The sequence below is a fragment of the Uranotaenia lowii genome, chromosome 3, assembly GCF_029784155.1.
Source record: "Uranotaenia lowii strain MFRU-FL chromosome 3, ASM2978415v1, whole genome shotgun sequence".
Taxonomy (NCBI): domain Eukaryota; kingdom Metazoa; phylum Arthropoda; class Insecta; order Diptera; family Culicidae; genus Uranotaenia; species Uranotaenia lowii.
The window spans coordinates 113594995-113618002 of record NC_073693.1 but is presented as its reverse complement, the minus strand read 5'-3'; the positions used below and the strand labels follow the sequence as shown (position 1 = coordinate 113618002).

The 23008-nt window shown below is 37.0% G+C and overlaps 1 protein-coding gene across 1 annotated transcript in view; it reads left to right on the top strand.

Moving 5' to 3' along the window:
• Window positions 1-6810, top strand: part of LOC129752530 (carboxylic ester hydrolase-like) — a 45176-nt gene extending 38366 nt beyond the window's left edge. The window contains exons 2-4 of the mRNA XM_055748303.1: window positions 3124-3952; window positions 4016-4484; window positions 4555-6810. Coding sequence (XP_055604278.1) covers window positions 3124-3952; window positions 4016-4484; window positions 4555-4996 — 1740 coding nt within the window. The 3' untranslated portion in view covers window positions 4997-6810. The remainder of the gene's footprint in view (window positions 1-3123; window positions 3953-4015; window positions 4485-4554) is intronic.
• Window positions 6811-23008: the final 16198 nt, after the last annotated feature.

Sequence of the window (23008 nt, the reverse complement as noted above, 5' to 3'; positions counted from 1 at the left end):
TCTGGGGGTTTTTGAGGCCGGGGATGGTTTCTGTAATAGTCAAAACTCCATCCGACTTAAGGGAGATAGGGCTCTCATACAAAATTTGTAATTTTTCGAAACAAATTAAAGTCATGACATCCATTTTCTCCAGATTTTTTTTTTCCTTTGGGCGGTTTGTTTTTCGTCTCCAAGGTCGAGGCGTCGCGAGCCAACGTCGCGATAGGATAGTAACCATGGCATAGCATGCTGATCAGTGGTAATATTTTGGCGCGTATTCTTAACCAAGCATATTTTCAATGCAAGGGGTGGCGATATGAAGCCTTGAAATGATTTTTTTTTCTACTTGATTCCTAGCTCATTTGTACAGCACATGGCTATGAATGACGCCCAGGTGTGACCCAGATTGTCATTTTGCCGATCGAATAAAACATATACTTTTTTTTGTCAAAATCTTAAATTTAAAAGCCATGGCATCCATTTTTAGAGATTTTCTTTTCTTTGAGGGGTTTGTTTTTCGTCTCTATGGTCAAACAAACGTCTTCGCAAGTGGATTGTAACCAAAACATACTGTTCATTGGTCGCTGGAAAAAAATCAACAATCAGGCGTCTGTTTCTCAACCAAGTACCTATATTTCTCATGCACGTGGGGGCGATATGCAACCTAGATGTGTTTTTTCTTGCTTAATTTTACACAGCACGTGGAAATAAATGATGCCTAGATGTGACACGGATTGGTATTTTATCAATCGAATCAAATCCAATTGAAAGATTTGCAAAAATACTTCTATATTCAATTCGTGTTAATGCAGGTAGCATTTGTTTTCTAAAAAATATAAATTAAATTCTGATGCTAATGAAATAAAAGTATCAAACTTTGCGGACAATTGAAAAAAAAAATTCAGAAAGTAAAGAATTTGCATACAATTTTTTAACCCATTACGCCAACAAGGTTATTTTTGAATCATATTGATAACAGAAATATGAATAAGATGTTTTCTACAGAGGTAGATAGGAAACATTTAGTTGAACATGTAAAAATGTACTTAACAGAAATAGAAGATCAAAAAATCCGATCCGACACATGAACTGATCAACAGTCTTTTTTTTAAATTAGATAAGATAGGACTAACGTGATCATAAGTGAAAGGTATCAGTAAAATAAACTGATTTTTATTGACCAAAAGTGAGGGAATTCATTTTCCGATAGAACTTTCATTCATGGAACACTAGAGCATGTTCAAACGTTCAATTTTTCTCTTTTACAAAAAATTTAAAAAATATGTTTTCTACTAGAAATTGTTTCTTCGGCCCAAATACACAACTGAAACGAATCTAGGAATAAAAATGGGAGCTACAGCATCTGTTAAAGGTGGAATAACAAACATAAATTTATACTGCAGGAAAACTGCAGATATATCAGTGAAACATGATAAAACAAACAAACAGAAATAACGCCATTACTCTGACGCATTTGAAAATAAGCTTTGCATTTACACTTGCCCCAACATACGGGACAAATGTATACTTAGAAATTTGTTTTTGCCAACATTTTTGAATATTTGACTTCAAAAGAGAAAATAAAAAACGCTGAGAATTTATTGAGTGATACAACTGATATATTTTTTAAATATTTATATTTTTTTGGTTTAATAAATTTAATTTAAAAAAAGAAATTTTAACTGTATAAAATCGATAATTTTCATACCACGACAAGTGTTGTTTGGGAAAACTTCAAGCTGTAATGTCTCATGTCCAAGAGTTTAGTATATGGCGAAACGTATTTTTAACATAATTTTGGCTCAAAAAGGATGAATATTCGAACTGCTTCGAAGGGCGAGGATGGTGAAAAAAGCTGTTTGAAAATGGTTATTAAAAATCCTTATCATAATTTTTTTTCAAATTTCTATAGCATATTTTTTCAACTTAAAAAAATACACCATCTAAAGCTTATCAGGAGCTGGAAGTGCTCATGATACACAATATTAGGAACATACTCAAAAAACTGTCCCGATTCACGCTATTGATCGGTTTTCAAAATTCTATCTCCATAAAGTACAATATGCAATAAATTTCAATATGCGAATCTTTTTCTTTCAATTAGAAATTTATGTAAACTCGAGCCAGATAAATCAGCCTACCTTCTTCAAGCAGTGGAAGACAAAATTGGAAAAGATGGGGGAGCTCCCATGTAAGTTTAAGATTAAGCGCTTTTCAAAGAAGGGACCATATTTTATAAGAGGGTTTTTTTTGCGTACGGATATTTGGCATAACCCAAAACTGATGTGACAAATGTTTTTATGGAAGTTTGTAACTTCCCACTTTGGGAAAAAAAGGTTGAAAATCCATAAATTTTGACATTATTTGAGTCATTATGAAGTTTTTAAAAAAGAGTACAAATTTCAGATCTTGAAAAACAAATTTAGAGATCAAGTTTCAATTAATAATATATACTATCTTTGAATTGCAATTCGGAACTCCAGCTGCAGCTCTCTTTTCAAAGTTGTTGGTTCTGAACTATGATGAGGTTTGATTTTAAAAAATGCTTACAGAAATCTAAATTTGAATAAATTTTTACAAATTACATTTAGTTTTGGAAAGTGTAGCAAAGCACACCGGGTCAGCTAGTACTAAATAAACTTGAAAAAGAAATTTAATTTAATTTTTTAAATAAACGATTCCACCGATTTACACGGGTTTTCCGTTAACCAAATTTTGAACGTAACTCCCTTTACTGTAGGAAGTACGAAACTATTCATCATGATAATTTATTCAAGAAAATGCATACTTTTGTACTTGTCTCCCGTATAATATTTCAGCAATAAAATTTCATTGGAAAAAACCTGAAAAAAATTTACACTTTAAATTTTAATTTTGTAAGGTATCTTAACATCCTTTGAACTCAGAGTGAAATATATGTAAAAATTTTTTAGGACAGACTTTTTGTACGCTGAGCTTTTAAATATTTAAAGTTTATTTAAATATTGAGGAAAATACATTTCTGCCAATTTGTGTAAACCAAATCTGTTCAAAGTTGGAATTATGTATTTGTATTTTTATAAATTTTCGCTGTTTGACCTTGGTTAGCATAAACATAACGATCGCAATTGGCGCTAGATAGCATGCTCGCGATCAGTCCATTAGTGGATTTCACCGCGAAAGCACGTACATAAATTGAATCAATTGAAACCGTTTGCACAGCTGCTACCGATTATGGATCGAGTGATAACCGAGCTAACGGCTGGAAAAGTGAAAGGCGTTCGGGGTACTCTTCCCGACGGAAATCCGTACTACTGGTACAAGGGAATTCCCTACGCTAAACCACCTGTAGGGGAGCTACGTTTTAAGCCACCGGTGCCACTTGAGAAATTTGAAGAAGATGTTCTGGATTGCAGCTACGAGCGGAACGTCAGTCACGCCTTGATGCATTATCCTCCAGCGGTAGCACAAGGTGAGGATTGTCTGCACGCCAATGTGTACACTACGCTGAGTCCTGATGAGGTTCATGAGGGTAAACTTCTTCCGGTTATGGTTTGGATTTATGGAGGAGCGTTCAATTGTGGCAGCGGTAATTCGTCGCTCTACGAGCCTTCCTATCTGGTTCAGGAAGGAGTTGTGGCAGTGACCTTCAACTATCGCGTTGGACCTTTGGGATTTTTGTGTCTACCTTCGGCGGGAATCTACGGGAATATGGGTTTAAAGGATCAGCGTCTACTTTTGAAATGGGTGCACGATAACATCACTAGGTTTGGAGGAGATCCTAGCAATGTGACAGTTTTTGGGGAAAGTGCTGGTGCAGCTTCCACGCATCTTCAATATTTATCGAAGGAATCTCGGAAATATTTCAATCGTGTGATATGCCAATCTGGAATGGCCTTGAACATTTGGGTGAAACAGCACGAGTGCGAAACTAAGGCACGAAAGCTGGCGAAACTGTTGGGATGCAGTGAGGAAGACGATGCTGCTGTTTATAGTGAGTATTTTATATTTAAAAAAGATTTCCCAGATCAAACTCATATATTTCTTTGCTTAACAGAAACATTAATGAGTGCTTCTGCCTCGGAACTAACAGCCCTCGCCGAACATTGTATGTCTTTGGAGGACAGTCGTCGTTTGAGGATTTTCGCATTCACCCCGGTTATAGAAGTTGAAGAAGCAGACGAACCTTTCATAACGGAAAACGTTCTCACTTTGATGAAAAGTCCTAATTTTACGGACAAACCCATCATTTATGGCTTCACAAGCAATGAAGCAGCCTCGATGATGGATGTTATGTTTCCTGTAATCGAATCATTTTTCGAAGATCCCACCATGTACGTACCCGCGCAGCTAGATGTTCCCGATAATCTGCGCTCGGAAGTCGGTGAAAAGATCCAACGATTTTACTTTAAAAATCAGAAACCTTCTAAAGAAGACATGCAATCTCTATTGGATTTCATTTCGGACGAGATGTTTATTATTCCCAGCTACGTCTCAAGTGAACTTCAAGCGCGTTATCAACACAGGTTAGATTGCCAAAATTTGCATACGTTAACGCAACCGACTCGCTTAATTTATCAATCAATTCAATTTCAGCGCACCACAATTTTTCTACCAATTCTCGTTCGAGGGTTCCCTAGCTTGTATAATGGACGCGTTCCCCTTCCCGTTTCCATTCAAGCCGACCGGAGTGTGTCACATCGAGGATTGCTCGTATCTTTTCAAGCACGAATATCTCGCAATCGATGAAGCCAAAGTGGACGATCGTGCCAGAAATTTTCGGGAAACGTTGTGCCGACTTTGGACAAACTTCGCCAAGTATGGTCATCCGACGCCAGCTTCCGATGATAGGTTGAATTTCACCTGGGAACCGGTTAAACCTGTTGCATCCGATAACGTAGAGTTCGTTTTGCATGCACTAGATTTAGATGAAAGTTTTAAAATGATAGAAGAACCGCTAGGCGAAAGGGTTAAGTTTTGGAAGCAAATTTTCGCCGAATATGGTGGCAAGTTCTTAGATCACTGCACCTTGAAATAAAAACAATATTGAACTTCACTTTTTAAATAATTGAACACCTTGCATATTATTTTTAAGTCGTCACCTTGAAAAACTTTTCATTAAGTTTCGATAGAAATAAATGTTATCTTCAAAATAATGTTACAGATTTCCGCCAATTCAACATCAGCTTCCAGATGATTTAATTTATTTTCAGGGTTTTAAAAATTTGATGAGAGCGCCGATGTGGTCTAGTGGAAAGGCTGGCGCGAGTCTGGTTTTAGAATGCCAGGCGTACCGGGTTCGATTCCCGGTATTTGCAAGGTTTTCAAAACTTTTGGATTCGAATCCCATAAGTGGTTGTACTCCATTTTTCCGAAAACCATTGCCTAGAATGAAAAATTCCCAGAATTTCAATCACCAGATACGCATCGCGAAAATCCGAGCTACTCGCACGCAAAGCTGGCAAAATCGAAAACCGGAAGCCACTGAGACGACAAAGAGAGTTGCCGGTAGTTTTAAGCGAAACCCTAACCTGTCTCTCCGAGATGCCGCAAATAAGCTGGGTGTATCGTATATAACCGTGCATCGAGCCAAAAAACGAGCCGGACTATCGACTTACAAGAAGATAGTGACTCCAAGTCGCGATGATAAACAAAATACGACGGCCAAAGCGCGATCCCGGAGGCTGTACACGACGATGCTGACGAAGTTTGACTGCGTGGTAATGGACGACGAAACCTACGTCAAAGCCGACTACAAGCAGCTTCCGGGACAGGAGTTTTATACGGCAAAAGGAAGGGGAAAGGTAGCAGACATTTTCAAGCACATGAAACTGTCAAAGTTCGCGAAGAAACATCTGTACCTGTGGCTTGAAAAGCAGCATTTTCATAGCTTCCGGGACTGTCAACCAAGAAAGTTACGTGAAAGAGTGTTTTAATAAACGTCTGCTGCCTTTTCTGAAGAAACACGGTTGTTCCGTACTGTTTTGGCCGGATTTGGCATCTTGCCATTACGGTAAAAAGGCCATGGAGTGGTACGCCGCCAACAACGTGCAGCCCAGCTAACATGAAATCGTAATAGAAATGATAATCCAAATCGAATAGTAAGATATTTTCAGTAACCAACGTAAACAAGTGGGCATTGAGTGTTTTTCTATAATTCATTAACGACAATCTTTACCCAAAAATAGTTGAGTCGGATACCAGGTTAGTCAATTCGTAAATGTATCTCCAAAAAGTTGAGAATATGCTAATTCGACATTTACGATTTCAGGGAACTGATTTACGATTGGAACTATCTGATCTCTCCCTTTATTCCTATGACCGGTTCGTTAAAAAAAAATCTCACCTATAGAGCTCTAGCGTGGATCATATTAACTGATGAGTTGGCATCGTGGTAAGATACCGGACTGTGAACTCGGAGGCTGGAGTTCAAATCTCGTTCGGGGAAATTTTTTTTTTCGTTTTATTCAAACAACTTAAAATCCTTTATTTTGCATTTGGTGGGGCTTGTCATTGTAGATATATCGCCTCCACTTTTGTAGCTATATGCTGTTTTGGTAAGTTTAATACAATCTTTTCATCTGGTATAATTGTAGGAATAATTATGTTGTTCCTGCGATATACCTCCTTAAATGTTTGCTGGGAGGTGGTTCCCAAGGACAAGAATCCTCCCAAAACGCCAGAGCTCCGCCCAATTGAGAAATGCTGGGCTATTGTCAAGCGGAACCTAAAGAAGACCAAAAACACTGCTAAAGACGAGCAGCAGTTCAAGGCAAACTGGCTTTCTGCGGCGAAGAAGGTGTACAAGGTGGCTGTACAAAATCTGATGGCAGTGGTTAAGCGCAGGGCCGTAGGAAGAAACGACTCATGGGGGGGGGGGGGGGGGGGGGGGGTTTTTGATGACTGATTTTCACCTCTAATTTTTGTGCCAACAATGCATGAATACAATAAAAAAAATAAAACAAATTATGTTTGTAACTATATGATTATTGATTGTAAAGAAATTTTACATTAAAAGTTTTCGTATTTAATCGTAACTTTAAAAAGTTTGGTCATAAACCTAAAAGGTGAGCAAAAATCGCATTCATCTATGGTTATAATCATTTAATTTGTTTATCAAGAGTCTGGTAGATCAAACTTAGTTGATTTGAACATAAAATAAGCTTTTTGAGGAGAGCCTTCCATTTCATAAAAAAAATATTCTTTTCTCAAACCAAACAAGTCCAATCTTCCAATCTATTTTGCAAATTCAAAGATTCTAAGTTTTGATGAAAATAAATTAAAATTTAAAAACAAAGGTATGAGATAAAAATCATCAGATTTTTTATTAAAATCTTCTTGGTACAAACTTGAACCAAACAAATGATTTTAATATGAAATATGGCTTTAAAACATTTGCAATATTAAAACAAATTGCGGACCAAATACAAGATATTTTTTTTTTCATCAAATACGAAATTTCTCGATTTTTTTTGCTTGCCACTGTTCCATTAAAAAGCATAATTCAAATGTTATCAATCTATCAATGAAACCTAAAAATATTTTTCATAAAGAATCAATTCCATAATGAAAATTCTGTGTGTGCAGGATTTTTCGTGCGCCACACACTGTGATTGATTTTTATATAAAAATTTGGCATTATCGGATAAAACAAAAACTCAAATTCTACCTTTTTTTTATAATTTTCAGCTAAATTGTGTTCCAAAGAATTTTGATCAAAAATTTGAAATCTGGAAATTAAATTTACGAGCAATCTTAACACATTAAGGACTGCGAAAAAATCTATGACGAGAAACACCGAAATTCGGCATTCTATATTTCAAAAACCCCTGGACTAAATTTTACGAATTTAGCATTTTTCAGTTACAGCAAATGTTTTGTTCAATTTTGTGGAATATAGTTTAAAAATTAAATTCATTCCATTCGAGTTGAACGTTTACGTGTAGTACACTGTTGGCAAGCAACAAAAAAGAGATATCTCGTATTTGGTCCACAATATGTTAAGTTCACGATCTCTTGAATACCTCTACAATTTATGTTGATTGTAAAATCAATTTACAAGCTAAATATTTTTCTGAATTTTGAATCTGCATTCTGAATCTGAACTCTGAACCTGAATTATAAAATTGCGCTTTGAATCTGTATCCGAATTTCCACACGATATTTGAAATCTACAAAATATACGATTTCCGATTCTTATTCCATATCAGAACTTTATGAGCCTAGTTTTAAAGCCCTCAATGAACCTTTAATTTATATTCTGTAGTTCAGATTTAATCTTAATTAACTATTCAAATGGTTTATTTTTAATCTGTATTGTAAATCAGAAACAAAATCTCGCGTAAGCTTTCAAAAAAGTTGTATCGCGAATAAATACAAAAACTGACATAGTCACAACTTCTATCCATTTAGAATATTTGAAGCCTGTGTAGTGACCTTACTACATCATCACCAATCACCATTAGCATCACTAAACACCAATTGCACTCCATGTGCAACAGTTTTACTGTTTCACAATATAACATTTTCACTATTTTAATCACAACAGCAAAAACTACATTCATTCGCGACAACAATCGTTTTCAGAATGAGCAGGTCTCAACATCCCGCCTGCCGGCTGGAAATATCATTTTCCATAGGACAAAGTGAGGCAGAATTCTTTAAAGCTATCTCTTTTTTCCAACACGGCCTACCACAGTTTATTTCATTGACGTTTCTACTTTACACTGTAAACCTAAATCTGTAATCTTACGGTATTTCTTTACTCTCGTATTATTTCCTACAATATTCCCTATCTCCACTCTTCGAGGAACCTTAATATGTTGTAGGTTTGGATTTCTTCGATAAACATTTTAAAATTAACTGTTTAATATAAATCTTTATCAAAACTTGTATTAACTTGCTGAGAATTGAGAGCATTATCAAGATGCTACATCTTTATTTCCAATTTTGACACGGGGTGCTTTAGCGAAAATCTCAACTCCCTCGTATTAAATCAAACCCATACTAAACACAAACAACCGTCGCAACTGCATCTTAGGAAGCTTTCGAATCGAAAATCAATTAAATTTACTCTTTTTAAACTTCTTTCCCTATAGTGAAAATTCTGAGAGTTGAACTTCTGAAAATGTAACATATAAAAATGTAACATGTAAAACGTGCGTAATCTGTCAAAATAGGAATCCTCAAAACTTAACAATGTGCCGCAATATTATTTTTCACAGTCATGTTTAAAACAGTAACGTGATGAGCTTTTTTTTTTTGGTTAGCGAGAAAAGCCTTTCAGCGAGCACAGTGCACAGTGCACAGTTTAACGGCTTTCATCAATTTGATCAGATAAAATGTTATGGTTCTAAGAAAAAAGATGGTACTATCTTTATGTCTTTCGTACTTTGATTTCAATACAATATCCTCGACTATCTCTAAAACAAGTATTCATTAAAATGATTTAGATGCCTTCGGACGCTTTGGACCTTTTGAAAATAAATCTGAATCTGTTTCAATGTTTACAAAAAAAAACTTTTACTAACACTTAGCACTATAGACACTATAATTTCATATAGTCTGGCAAAGTGGATGATGGGAGCCAATCGAACTGTCACTTGCGGAGCCAATCGAGCAAACTTTCTGAAATATTGGATAACCATGGTAGAAGTATTGTAATTCTGAAAGATTTTAAAAAACTTAATGCTTAACATTTGCTAAAGTTATTCCACGCATTCTAAAATCATTTTTTTTTCTCCTCAACAGACTATTGAGTTTGTTTTAAAAATGAAAAGAAAGCTAGAGAATAAGTAGAGTAATTGAGTTAATTGTAATTATAAATATAATTTCCGCAATTTATTTTTGTCATTCTTATTCTAAAAAATAATTAAACAACGGTAAGGGATAAGAAGGATAAGTGTATTTTTTTTATTTTAAGGTGTTATTAAATGGCCATTGATTTGCTGTCTTTTCGTTTTTCCCGTGGAATTTGGACACGAGCAATACGCAGACGAAACAAAACGTATTTTGCTAGTATTTTTGTTCGGATTGAATGACAATTAGGCATGTGAACTGCAGGAACGGTAGACATTAAATTTCTAAGATGTTTGTCAACTTCAACATTGACGGCTTTCAGTTGTTCGACATTTTTTTTAAAAATTTCTTCAAGCTCTACGAAATAATTAAAAGTTTCGATATTCACGTACGTCAAAGCTGCACCAGTATAGTCTTTTGCCTTTGTAAAAGCCGCAACATCATCCGCTGGAATGTCGGACGCTAAACAACTGCTAAGGCAATCGGTACACACCTGAGAACGTTCTGCAATCTGGTTCAGAATCATGCCTGACAGGTAGTATATGACGTTGAACTCAGAATTTCTATTACACAAAGTGTTACATTCTCTGATAATATCCTCATCCTCATCCCTAATATCATCATCTTCATCTGGGGTAGCGTCTTCACAAATCCGCTGCTGATTTGAATTGTCTAGAGCAGAGTTATTTGTGAAGTCTGCCAACCAACTACTGTCATCCCAATCGTATGATGAATTACTGACGTCGTTCAGGTACTGGGAAACCGAAAGGAGCTTTAAACTGTCCTTTACCTGCAATGCATTTGGCCTCATTCGGCGGCTTCTAAGTTGTGAAAAGACATTTTCTAGAGGATCCTGGACCACTCTTCCACCTAAGAAAAAATCAAACCCTTGATGACGTAGAAAAGTCTCCTGCAGTCTTATTATGCTGTCTGTAGCCATCACAACAGCAGCTTGCCATGGTTTGATTTTCCCGTTTGATCCAACCTTGCAGTTGTGAACAATGTATTGAAACGTGTTCAGGGAAGTGATGGCTTTTGAATAGGCATCTGCATTCTTTAGACTGAACGCCAGCTGAGAGGACCGAGACGTCATGTATGTGAACCACGAAGCAATCTGGTCGATGAACAATGCAGTCGTAAGCAGATCTTTGTTGCCTGTCTCTTCGGCGAAGAACCTCAATGCAACAGCTACCGCATGATTTGCATATTTTGTCGAACTTTTCACTTTCATCTTCTCGAAGTTGGACATACTCTTCGAGAAATCGACGTCTTCCATTCGGAGGCCACATGCCATGCGAAGATCGCAATCCTTCTCGAATAAAACAAGCTGTCGCAAATGTCTTATATCGGCTACCGATGATGAAAGACTAAATGCTTCAACTGTTTGTTCGTCCAGGTATATCACAAGGTTTGCGATCCAGCCTTGGATCATGCTTTTAAATACGTGGATCGTATCCGGCATGATTTCAAGTTGGCGAGATGGATCAACAGGGTGCTGGATCGGACGATTAGCGAGCACTTTCTCACGCGTATGGAGTACTCCTACATCATTCCAAAAACGTTTGTTGTTGCCTGAAAAAATTGAAAACCCATATTTTAAAATTAGGATTCTGACATAAATTGAAATAAAAAACCAAAATAAAAAAGAAATTACTTCCGCAATCGCTGACAACCGCATGCACACGCAGTCCAGCAGATTCTGATCTGCAGATGATTTGGAAGATGATTTCTTTTAGACATCCATGTTCAATGGAATCACCCGAAAAAAAATATGCAACAACTTGTTTCCATCTTCTTCGGAGCCCGGCCAACATGAACACCATGACATGATTGGCTAAACCAGAATGTCCAGGAAGTGTGTTTTCTCCGATAAACTTTTTCAGGTTGTTGCAAAAGTTTAATCCAGGTTGAATTGCCATCTCGCCGAAAACCAGGATACAGTTCTTATCCGCTTCTTCTATGTGGCATACTTTGTGAGAAAGTAGCTGGTAAACTTCTTCGAGTACACCACTGTCAAAATGAATTGATTGCAATCGATTCCTCAGCGTTCTTCCACTTGGGAGAAATCGCTTTTTGCTCTCGATTTCATATGCTGTTGAACCACATGAAAATCTACAGCGCAATCCTTCGATGATACTCGAGTCCGACCATTTTCTCAACCTTTTCAAGTTGCCGCTCATCAATCGGAATTGATCCGATCCTACTTTTGCGGAGATGTTTTCCAGCTTTCTTTTCAAGTTCAGCGTTTCTTCTTGGTACTCCTGGAGAGTTCTGAGAGAAAAAAAATTAGTAAGTACTTAGCGCACAAAAGAGTATAGACCGCGAAGAAATAAATTATATGATGCCTTAGAAATCTATGAAAATATACTTTTCTTAAATGAAAATTTCCGAAGAATCAATTAGACATACTTTCTGATGCCGGACAAGCTCCCCAACGGAGATATAATCCTTTTTCGACACCTATTCCCCTATATTTTTCAAATAATTCTGAATAAAAAGCTTGAAGCATCTGAAACAATGCTCAATCGATTCTTCAAAAATTTTCTCTTATGAAAAGTATGTGTTCATGGATTTGTTAGTCTAGAAGTGCATATATTTTATTTCGTCTCGGTTTAAACACTCATTTGAATGTTTTTAAAATACCTTGAAGATTCTGTGCACCGATTGCAAGAGGCATGGGTCGCAAGCTGTTGTCCCACAGCTACACCTCCTAACCCTTCTGGGTGCAGAAACGCTTCATCCAGGAACTCAGCTTGAGTGTATTCGCAATCGGACTCAATCTGGACTAATTCCGATTGATGGGCTTCATTATAATCGGAAGGATTTGTTACATGCTGCGGTTTGATGTTTTCGTCACGTGCATCACTCGAGCGCAACTGTGCAACGCGGTTGAAAACTGGCGAAGCATTCCGATACTTTAATACCTTACCACTCGGAGACAAATAAAGGTCCTTTTCATCGAAATGAAGCTGTTATAATAAATAAATGAGTATTTTATTCAAGACCAAATATTTAAGTTACTTACACTGCAAAGCCTAGCACTCTCCGGCAAATGAACGTCTGCGGGTAGTTCACAAAAAAAAATCCAATGTTTCCGTAGAGATTCCTCTTTTGGAAAACGAAAGTATCCAACATTTTTCAGCGTAAATCGTGAGCTGTTGGAGCAATTTGCGTAAAAACACTTCATTTTTAAACACAGAAAAACCAAAATTTTCAGCGGATCGCTTACTCAATTTGTCTGAAATGATCTACTTCACAACAAAAAACTATGCCAATGGTTACTTCGATTGATTTTTTTCTTCAAAAGAAACTCCCGTGACATAATAGAATAGGAAAACGTTAAAAAAAATTAAATAAATTTCGAATATGCTGTTCAGCAGATCTTTTTTTAATATTTACATTTAATATTGTTAAAAAAAAGGCCTTTCGAATTCAAGTTATCGAAATATTATGGGATTTGCTTAACTGAGAAATAATTTTACATTGAGCATTCGAGAAAGTCATACAAGGGCTTGAACATTTTGAATGAATGCTCGATTGGCTCCCGCAAGTGACAGTTCGATTGGCTCCCGTCATTCTCTTTGCCAGACTATATGAAATTATAGTGTCTATACTTAGCACGGGATTTCCATCGCCACCTGAGAAATGTATACAGGTTGACTCTCCATAACCTCGATATGAATAATCTAGAATTGAAGTGTAGCGTAACGCACGTAACGCATGCAAAATTTCATCCATGTTTAAATGTCATCAGCATAAACAAAACATAACGAAAACCAGTGCGCAGCAGAGGAGAAATATAGCATAAAAGAAACTGAACAAATATCAAGAGGATACCAAAAAAAAAATCACCGAATGCAGATGTTAAATCTCTTTTCTTACTTATAATGCAATTTCAACCCGAATTCTAGGCTTAGGTTTACCTCGGATTAGTCGCTGTAAGTGTTATTTGTAATTTGTAATTTATTGATTATCAACTTGTTATCGTTTTTCTAGTGCAAACATGCAGAAAAATCATTCTAATATTTGAGGACTCCTTAATCCAATCATCCTCCAACGGCCGCTGCTAGTCTTCACGATAAACCAGACCCTACACAGCCAGACACAATGCTCACCTGCCGAAATTCATGCATCTCTGGCTCTCATATCAAGCCCCCGAAACATAATTTAACACCAAATCACGGGTTCAGACGACCGATGCGAACTCGGAATGAGACACAGCTTCTTGTCTCATTAATCACTTCACCAGGCAAAATTTCAGGTATAGATCCGTGACTGAACAAGCAGTTCCAAAATGTGTAGAACTTTTCTACTCGAAGTGAGAACAGGTTACAGTACTTCATATTAAGATTTTAACTATTGGACTTCGAAATGCTAATTCGAAATTCTAACTTCAACTTCAAATCCAAACATGTTTCCGCCTGAGTAACAAACGTTTAAGTCCAAATTATCCATTAGATTCAGCATTCACCTCACGAATCACAAGTTGGATCTTCACCCATTTACAAAACCTTTGATTTCGCATGCATTAACAGATTGTGGTTCTATGCCAAATTCAAGATTTGCCTCGCGGCCCATCATATAGGCAATGTTACAGTCTATTATAATTTTGGAATGATTGTTGATCTTCAGCTTGCAGCTGCTTATAAATTCGTCCATCAGACGCCGGTAGTCTTTAGGGATTTATATCCCTGAATAAAATTATACACCGTTGTAGAGTCACTAGATATCACTAGCATCATTAATCTCAGAACTGGAATGACTTAAACTTCACAATTTGGCTTCAAGTTAAAACACAGAGAACGTTAAAGAATAAAATGTTAAAATGAAGGTTTTAAATAAACAGTTATCAATCCAGACTCTAATTTTCAGTCAGTTAGCTATTCATTCTCAGCTCTGACCCTTGCATTGGTTTTGTTAATTTCATCTTGTTTTCAGATTCGTTTTCCATATTTCACCTCTCAGATATGGACTTAAAGACATCATTCATGATTCGGAGACAGATTTAGACTTGCGGTACTTTTATCATAAAAAACAGAAGCAAATTCAGATTCATGAATCTGAAACACGTTGGTTCTAGATCTCACATTCAAATGAATGTCTCAATTAGCAGAAGTTTTGAATTTGAACTTGCCGATTTAATTGACAAATTTGAATTCAGATAATCTAGTTAACAGATTCGTAGCTTCAGAAGATAGATTAAAGACACAAGTGGTAAACACAATTCAACTGCGATTTAGACACATATTTCTATTTAGATTCCCGTATTTGAATGCCGTTTGTATATTTTGGATCCAGACACATAGATATTCAGAAGGAAAGTGATATGCAGAAATGTTTCGATTTCCGGGTTCAGGTTCATATTTAAATCCTGTTCATAAACACCGGTTTCCAGATATGGTTCTCAAACTTTTATTTAACTCAAACCTCAAATGATAATTGCAGATTTGATATTCCGATTCAGTCAAACATATTGTTTTTATTCTGGATTATGATTTTAATCACGTTCATAGATTTAGGTCTCCGTTTTGAGTTCATATGATCTTACAGATTCGTAGTTACAACATACATATATTAAATTAACAGGGTCAAATTATGGATTCATAAGTTTTCAGTCCCCAGATAATATTTATTCAGTGTTCTGATTTGGGAAGCATTTATCAATAGATTCCCAGAATTCAAATGCCGTCGGTTGATTTTGGAATCAGACTCAGTTTCATTTAAATGCAGATCTTAAATATGATTGACAACTAGATCTTCAGACCAAGTACTACAGACTACAGGCTCAAACGAAATACCTTTCAGATTCATTCACAGTAAGAATTCTATTTACTCTCGAGATGCACACCTACTTATCAGATTGTAGACTTGAACAACCTATTCAATTTCAAGATTCAAGAGGCTTAGTTTTTAACATTCAAACTCCTTCTTGAGATTAAGATTACAATTCAAACATAACACTCATATTCAATCTATTCCATTCTGGATTTCACTTTAATTTTATTTTGAAATCCTTATTATTGAATCCCGAATTTAAATTTTGACTTACTTTTCTGTTTTCGGTTTCGCTGTGACCAACTGAAACTGTTGAATGATTCACAATCATTTTAGTGCACACGTACTTCAACTTTGACTGACATACACTAATTTAAGTTTGAAATCTCTATCATTAGATTTTAACTATCAATTGTTTCAACTCGTTTTTTTTTTATTTTTCATTGTCCTATTAAACGATAAGTCATCCAGAAGCATGGCTTATTCGAACCGCTCTAATTTGCTTGAATTCAATTTAGTTAGTTCTTTTTAAGTTTGTTTCCCAGTGAAACTTTTTGATTCATTTTCGTTATCGAATTTAAATGTTAAAAATGAAGATTTTCATCTACATGTTATTTTATAGCCTGGAAAGCTATCTTATTACTAACTTATGAAAGTGGAAACAGGTTTCTGCTAAAACTGAACGCTGAACTTATGCTCAAATAATAGAATATAGAGTGCTAGTGCCTTAATGCCAATAATTAATTTACTTCTCACTTCAATTCATAGAAATGGAATATGGAGTCCTCTAGCTCCTCACAACAATATCCATTTGAGACCCTTCGCTCAATCGTAGTTTTAAAGAAGTTTGATACAGAATATGGAGTCCTCTCACTCCACAAACAGAATATATTTATTTGAGATCATCGCTCAAATCGTACTTTTCTTTTTTTTTATAACTGAGACCCTCGCTCAGAATACAGAATATGGAGTCCTCTCGCTCCTCAACAATGACATTCATTTGAGACCTTCGCTCAAATCGAACTTTTATTTTTTTAACTGAGAACCTCGCTCAGAATTTAGAATATGGAGTCCTCTCGCTCCTCAACAATGACATTCATTTGAGACCTTCGCTCAAATCGAACTATTATTTTTTTTTAACTGAGACCCTCGCTCAAGTTACAGAATATGGAGTCCTCTCGCTCCTCAACAATGATATTCATTGGAGACCTTCGCTCAAATCGAACTTTTATTTTTTTTTCAACTGAGACCCTCGCTCAGAATATAGAATATGGAGTCCTCTCGCTCCTCAACAATGACATTCATTTGAGACCTTCTCTCAAATCGAACTTTTATTTTTATTTTATTTTATTTTATTTTTTTTTAACTGAGACCCTCGCTCAAGTTACAGAATATGGAGTCCTCTCGCTCCTCAACAATGATATTTATTTGAGACCTTCGCTCAAATCTTACTTTTCTTTTTTTTTTAGCTGAGACCCTCGCTCAGGTTACAGAATATGGAGTCCTCTCGCTCCTCAACAATGACATTCATTTGAGACCTTCGCTCAAATCGAACTTTTCCCATGGTATAAAATATGGAGTCCTCTTGCTTCTAAACAACAATATTCATTTGAGACCTTCGCTCATATCGAACAAGTAACACGATCTGGAATCCTCTTGCACTTCATTTTTTTAAAGGACCCTTTGAGACTTTTAACACAAAATCAAATGCACTCATTTTTTCTGTCAGGCAATATAACACGGTATCTTCTACTACTCAATATTTATAACTATTTGAGACATTTTATCAAATGTTTTTTTTTTCATTAATCTACACACATGCATTCCATTAAAGTGTCTTCCTTGACCTAGTAATTAAGTGCTTATTGTAACTTCAAGGTTTTCGTAAATAAAAATCACAATTACAATTACAATCAAATCCATTCGCATCTATTTTTTTTTTGTTTCAACTAAAACTTTTTGACCAAGAAATAGAATACTAAGTTCTCTCGCTTCTCAACATTTATACTATTTAAGACCTCTTGCTCAAAATGCTTTTTTAACTGAGACCTCTAGCGCTTTATCCGTTTAAGACCTCAAAACATCAGACATGTTTTTCAACTGCGACCTCCCGCTCAAGTAATAGCATATGGAGTCCTCTTGCTCCTCAATTACAATTTGAAAACTCTCGATCAAAACTTACTTTTTTAATACTGAGACCTCTCACTGAAACAGATTTTTTTTTTTAATTGCAACCTCCTATGAACAATTTAAATTATCTGGTCACCCTTCCTTCTTTGCCGCCATATTTTTATGAATGATTTATTTGAAGGTTGAACTTACCCTGCAGGAGCATTTACTGCGCCATTGTAGTGACCTTACTACATCATCACCAATCACCATTAGCATCACTAAACACCAATTGCACTCCATGTGCAACAGTTTTACTGTTTCACAATATAACATTTTCACTATTTTAATCACAACAGCAAAAACTACATTCATTCGCGACAACAATCGTTTTCAGAATGAGCAGGTCTCAACATCCCGCCTGCCGGCTGGAAATATCATTTTCCATAGGACAAAGTGAGGCAGAATTCTTTAAAGCTATCTCTTTTTTCCAACACGGCCTACCACAGTTTATTTCATTGACGTTTCTACTTTACACTGTAAACCTAAATCTGTAATCTTACGGTATTTCTTTACTCTCGTATTATTTCCTACAGCCTGGTCAAAATATTTTGTGCGAAAAATACAAATTTATGAATTTACAATGATCTGAATCTGAGTTTTCATGTTGAATTTCCATTTCGAAGCTTTCATGTTTTGTGTAAGAATCAAGTTTAAGAACTTATAATTTCAATATAAAACGAAATTTCTCTTTTTTTCATATTCGGAAAACTATTATCAAAATATTGAAAATGCATATGATCTCGAAAAACATGAGTAAATTTTTTTTTAAATTCAAAACCAAATTTGAACTAGGATTTCCCAGCAGCTTTTATTTCTAATTTCTTATGATTATTCGTACTGAAAATCCAGAACACTGCACTGGATACAGAATCCGAAATACGAAAAAGAGGAATACAATTTTGGTTATGGGAATTATGGAATCAGAACCTACGAAATGGGTTTAATTTAAAATTTTATATTAGACTTCAATTTCTATGCACAAGTGAGAAAATTTTGAAAAATTGTTGCAGAACTTTTACTTGGTATGCGTTTTTGAGGTTTTGGCATTTGTTGTTCGTCTAGATTGTTACTCTTGATTAACCTTACTATATTAATTTGGTTCTGATTTAAAAATTTTGAGTGTAGAGTAGAATACCTTGCTTGCTTTTTTGGAACCTCATGGGGGGGGGGGGGGGTTTAACCCCCAAAACCCCCCCCCCCCCCCCCCGTTCCTACGGCCATGGTTAAGCGTAAGGCCCAGCAATTCGGATTTGGAAAAGCGGAAGGCTAACTGAATATTTTTCCTGAATTTTATACTAATTAAACTTGAAAAAGAAATTTAATTTGATTTTTCAAATGAACGATTTTACCGATTTACAAGCGTTTTCCCTTGACCAAGTTTAGATCGTATCACTCTTTAGGCAGAAAGTACGGTAAATCCGTGCACCCATGGTGGATAACCAACATACATACAACATACGATTTTAAAAATTTGTTGAGCATATTTGGTAAGATGTTTCGAGGTAAATGTAAACCTTGAGAAAACGTAAAACATACACCTATATTTAGAAGAGGTTGTAAAATTTCAATGCCAGTCGGCGCTAGCTGTATGCCAAAAATGCGCTAAAAATGTATTGTTCCAAAGATCATATGATTATAAAAGCACTACTTGCATAAAGACTTGAGCTCCCAAGCAAAATTATGCATGACCAAACGACCATCTATTGGATGATTCATCCCAAAACAAAAAAAATCAAGTGAGAATCGAACTCAACGCAACAATCTTATTTCAACTTACCAGTCCGATAACTGAATCAATGTACCAACTGGCTCAATTAGCAAACGAAGGTTTATTATCTTCTGCCAAGCCCGATCACAAAAAAATAACGCAATGCGTTGGCCTTCTGCCGATTGGCAGGTGGCTTTTTTCATCCTTCTTTATCTTTGATAGGAATGAGATGGGAATGGGGAATCAGAAACTGTGTTCTACTGCCGGTTTACATCAGGGAGGTGGCAATCTAGTTCTTCTTTCGAACAAGACTCTTTTTCTTTTTTCTATCCATCGGGAGAGACGTTTATGGTGTTTTCCTCTCAAAGCAGTACGAAGTCTCAAAAGTCAAAATTTCAACCAATGAAGAATCAGAATGACTGATGTGTTAGTGTGCTATCATCCATACTTCTCTAGCATTTGACATTTAGTTCGAGTCCTTGACAGCAAAATGTCAGGTTTGTTATGGGCCCACAAAATCGTGGGCCCGTAATTTTGATGGTTATCAAATTCAATGACAAAGGATAGAGATGCCATCTCCCTGGTTTACATTCACAAGCACAGCTGCTAACTGCCGAAAAACTGCCGGGATTGGAAACAAAGAAAAGTTTTTTTTTCTAACACGCTAATATTTTTATAATCATTTTCGAGTTTTTTTTCAACCGTTTTATGGTTTTCTTCCGATAAGTTAGATTATTGTTGTTTTTCAGCCAGAATGAATTCTTTAATTACAACTATTCTCAAAGTAATGGTGGAAAACCAAAATAATTGTTGAAAATTCAAGCGTTCAAAAATGATTTGGTGATGTTCCGCCATTGTCTTTTTACCAATCCGACTCGAAAGTTGAATAATTTTTTGGTGCTAGATATTTAGTTGTTCAGGTCTGATACCAGCGTTTTTCGGATAAAAAAGTATCAACATATTCTCCGGGATACTGAGGACTTAAAAGGAACCTTAAAAAAATAACCAAGAACAGGTAAATTGGAACTTTACATATTTTTCTCTTCAACTGTTTTGCGGATCTGGATTTTCAGTTTTGTTCTGGAGCCTTCTGGTAAATGGATGGGTCTTCATTTGAATTCGGACATTCAGCTGAATACAGCGAATCTGAACAACTGATTCTATGGAACAATGACTGCTCCGGAAGAAACATGTCGCGTTCTTTCCTCCTCCGCGGCTCGGAAAGTTTCGAAAGAAGACGTCAAGAAAGTTCAGTTGCCCAAAATGTTAAATCCGGATACAAATAGAGATGACTGAATGTGGAATAATAATTTGAGAATGTTTCCGGAGCGTACAAGGTAGGTAATGGCAGGTCAATTGGCCGGAGGCAATGGAAAGATTTCTGTCGGATTCAGTGATCCATTAATTAAAAATTGAAAGTAGAATCTTCTTCTAAAATTTCAGGAACGATGGTACTGTCAACTTGAGCCCAGATTTAGGAGACGACCTGGCAATTTCTCAAAACTTCAGAAAACAGTGGATTCAAAACGAGCTGATAGTTTTTGACTCCTAAACCGCTACGGTATTCAGAAAGTCATCACGAGATTCATTGGATGGTGCAAGGCGTACAAAATCTTTCCGAAATGTTCGGATTTTCGTACAGACCCAAGTGCAAATATGAACTAGATTCAGTCAAGGTGGAGGACAAAGGCAAAACGGTTAGTGTTTGGTAAATACTTGTCCAATTCTGGCTGGATTTGAACAAATAATTGATTATTATTAGTGAGCTGCTTGAGTGAATTGAACCGAACTGATGATCAAATAAATTAAATGTTCTTGAATAATGAGGGACTCAGGATGGTTTGAAGGGTCTTTATTCTACGAAGTGTGGTTTGTTACTAAAGTAAAGTGAAAAGTTTTTCACTGACAAATAACGGTTGTTTGATATCTTGATTGCTTTGATTTCACCCCCTCTCAATCCGTTAGTCCTAGCATGGATCGCAGCTCTTGAAAACGGGTTGCTTCCAAAGCTTTGGTGAACAAGTCGGCCAACTGGTCTTGTGTTCCAATGGCTTCGATCTGCAATCGTCCTTCTGCAACATGGTCTCGTATAAAATGGTGCTTCACGTCGATGTGCTTGGTTCGCTTCGTTTCGAGATTTTTGGCCATACCGATACAACCTCGGTTGTCCTCGTAAATGGTGACCGGCATCTTGAAATCCTTTACCTTCATGTCTTCGAGGAGCCCGGACAACCAGATGGATTCTGCTGCTGCTGCGCTTAGGGCTACATATTCTGCTTCGCTTGAAGACATCGCCACCGTCGTCTGCTTCTTACTGGACCAAGAAACCGTTGAACCGAAGACCTTGAACGTGAAACCGCTCACCGATTTACGATCCTCCGAATCAGCGGCCCAGTCTGCGTCCGCAAATCCAATCAGAGCTTCCGAGTTTTCGTCACGTTGATATTTCAGAGAAAGTTGGGGCGTTCCTCGTAAATATCGGACGATCCGCTTCAGGGCCTGCCAATGGCTCTCCGTAGGATTCTGCTGGAAACGTCCCATGTATCCTACCGGAAAGCAGATGTCCGGTCGTACACAGAGCATGGTATACATAATGCTGCCTAACAGCTCTCGATACGGTTCCTTCGTGGTTGGACCTTCACGGCTCAGTTGTAGTCCTTTCTCCATGGGTATTTTGCAAGCATTGCAGTCGGCCATACCAAATCGCTGCAATAATTTTCTTACCTGAGCTTCCTGTGATAGCAACAGACATCCTGCATTTTGATCGTAGGTTAACTTTATTCCGAGAAAATGGCAAGCTTCACCGCAGTCAGTCATTTCGAACATTGCTGATAACTCTTTCTTGAGTTTTTGGATTGACACCAACTTCCTTCCGGCAATCAGCAGGTCGTCGACATACAAAATAATGTACAGCTCATCTTCTTTCTTGTACCTTACGTACAGGCAATAGTCGTGGCGTGATCTAACGAATCCCAGCTTCAGTAGTTGTCCGTTGAATTTTTCATTCCAGCAGCGTGGTGATTGCTTCAGCCCGTACAACGATTTTTGGAGCTTGCAAACTATGTTCCGTGGAGCCACAACACCATCTGGTACAGCCATGTAGATGTCCTCACGCAGATCTCCATGCAGGAACGCCGTTTTAACGTCCATTTGGTGGAATTTGAACCTGTAGCGCACTCCAACCGCCAAAACCGTTCGAATCGTCGTGAGCTTGGCCACCGGCGCATACGTCTCTTCGTAGTCCACTCCGGGGCGTTGCAGGTACCCTTTCACCACGAGGCGCGCCTTGTATCGTACTGCTTGGCCGTTCTCGTTCTCTTTCATTCGGAAGACCCACTTCGACCTCAGTGGTTTCACATGCGATGGACAAGTTTCGAGCCTCCACACTCGGTTGGCATCCATGGATTTCAGTTCGTCATCCACAGCACGCAGCCATTCCTCACGGTCGTCTCTGGTCGCGACATCTTTGAAGGTTTCCGGAACGTCTGTAATGTTCGAGGCGACAGAATTTGTACTAAACCCAGTAAAGAAGTCGAGTAACTTACCGGGGAGCTTGCGCTCCCGTTCGCTGCGCCTCAGCAACGGTTGGCCTCCGGC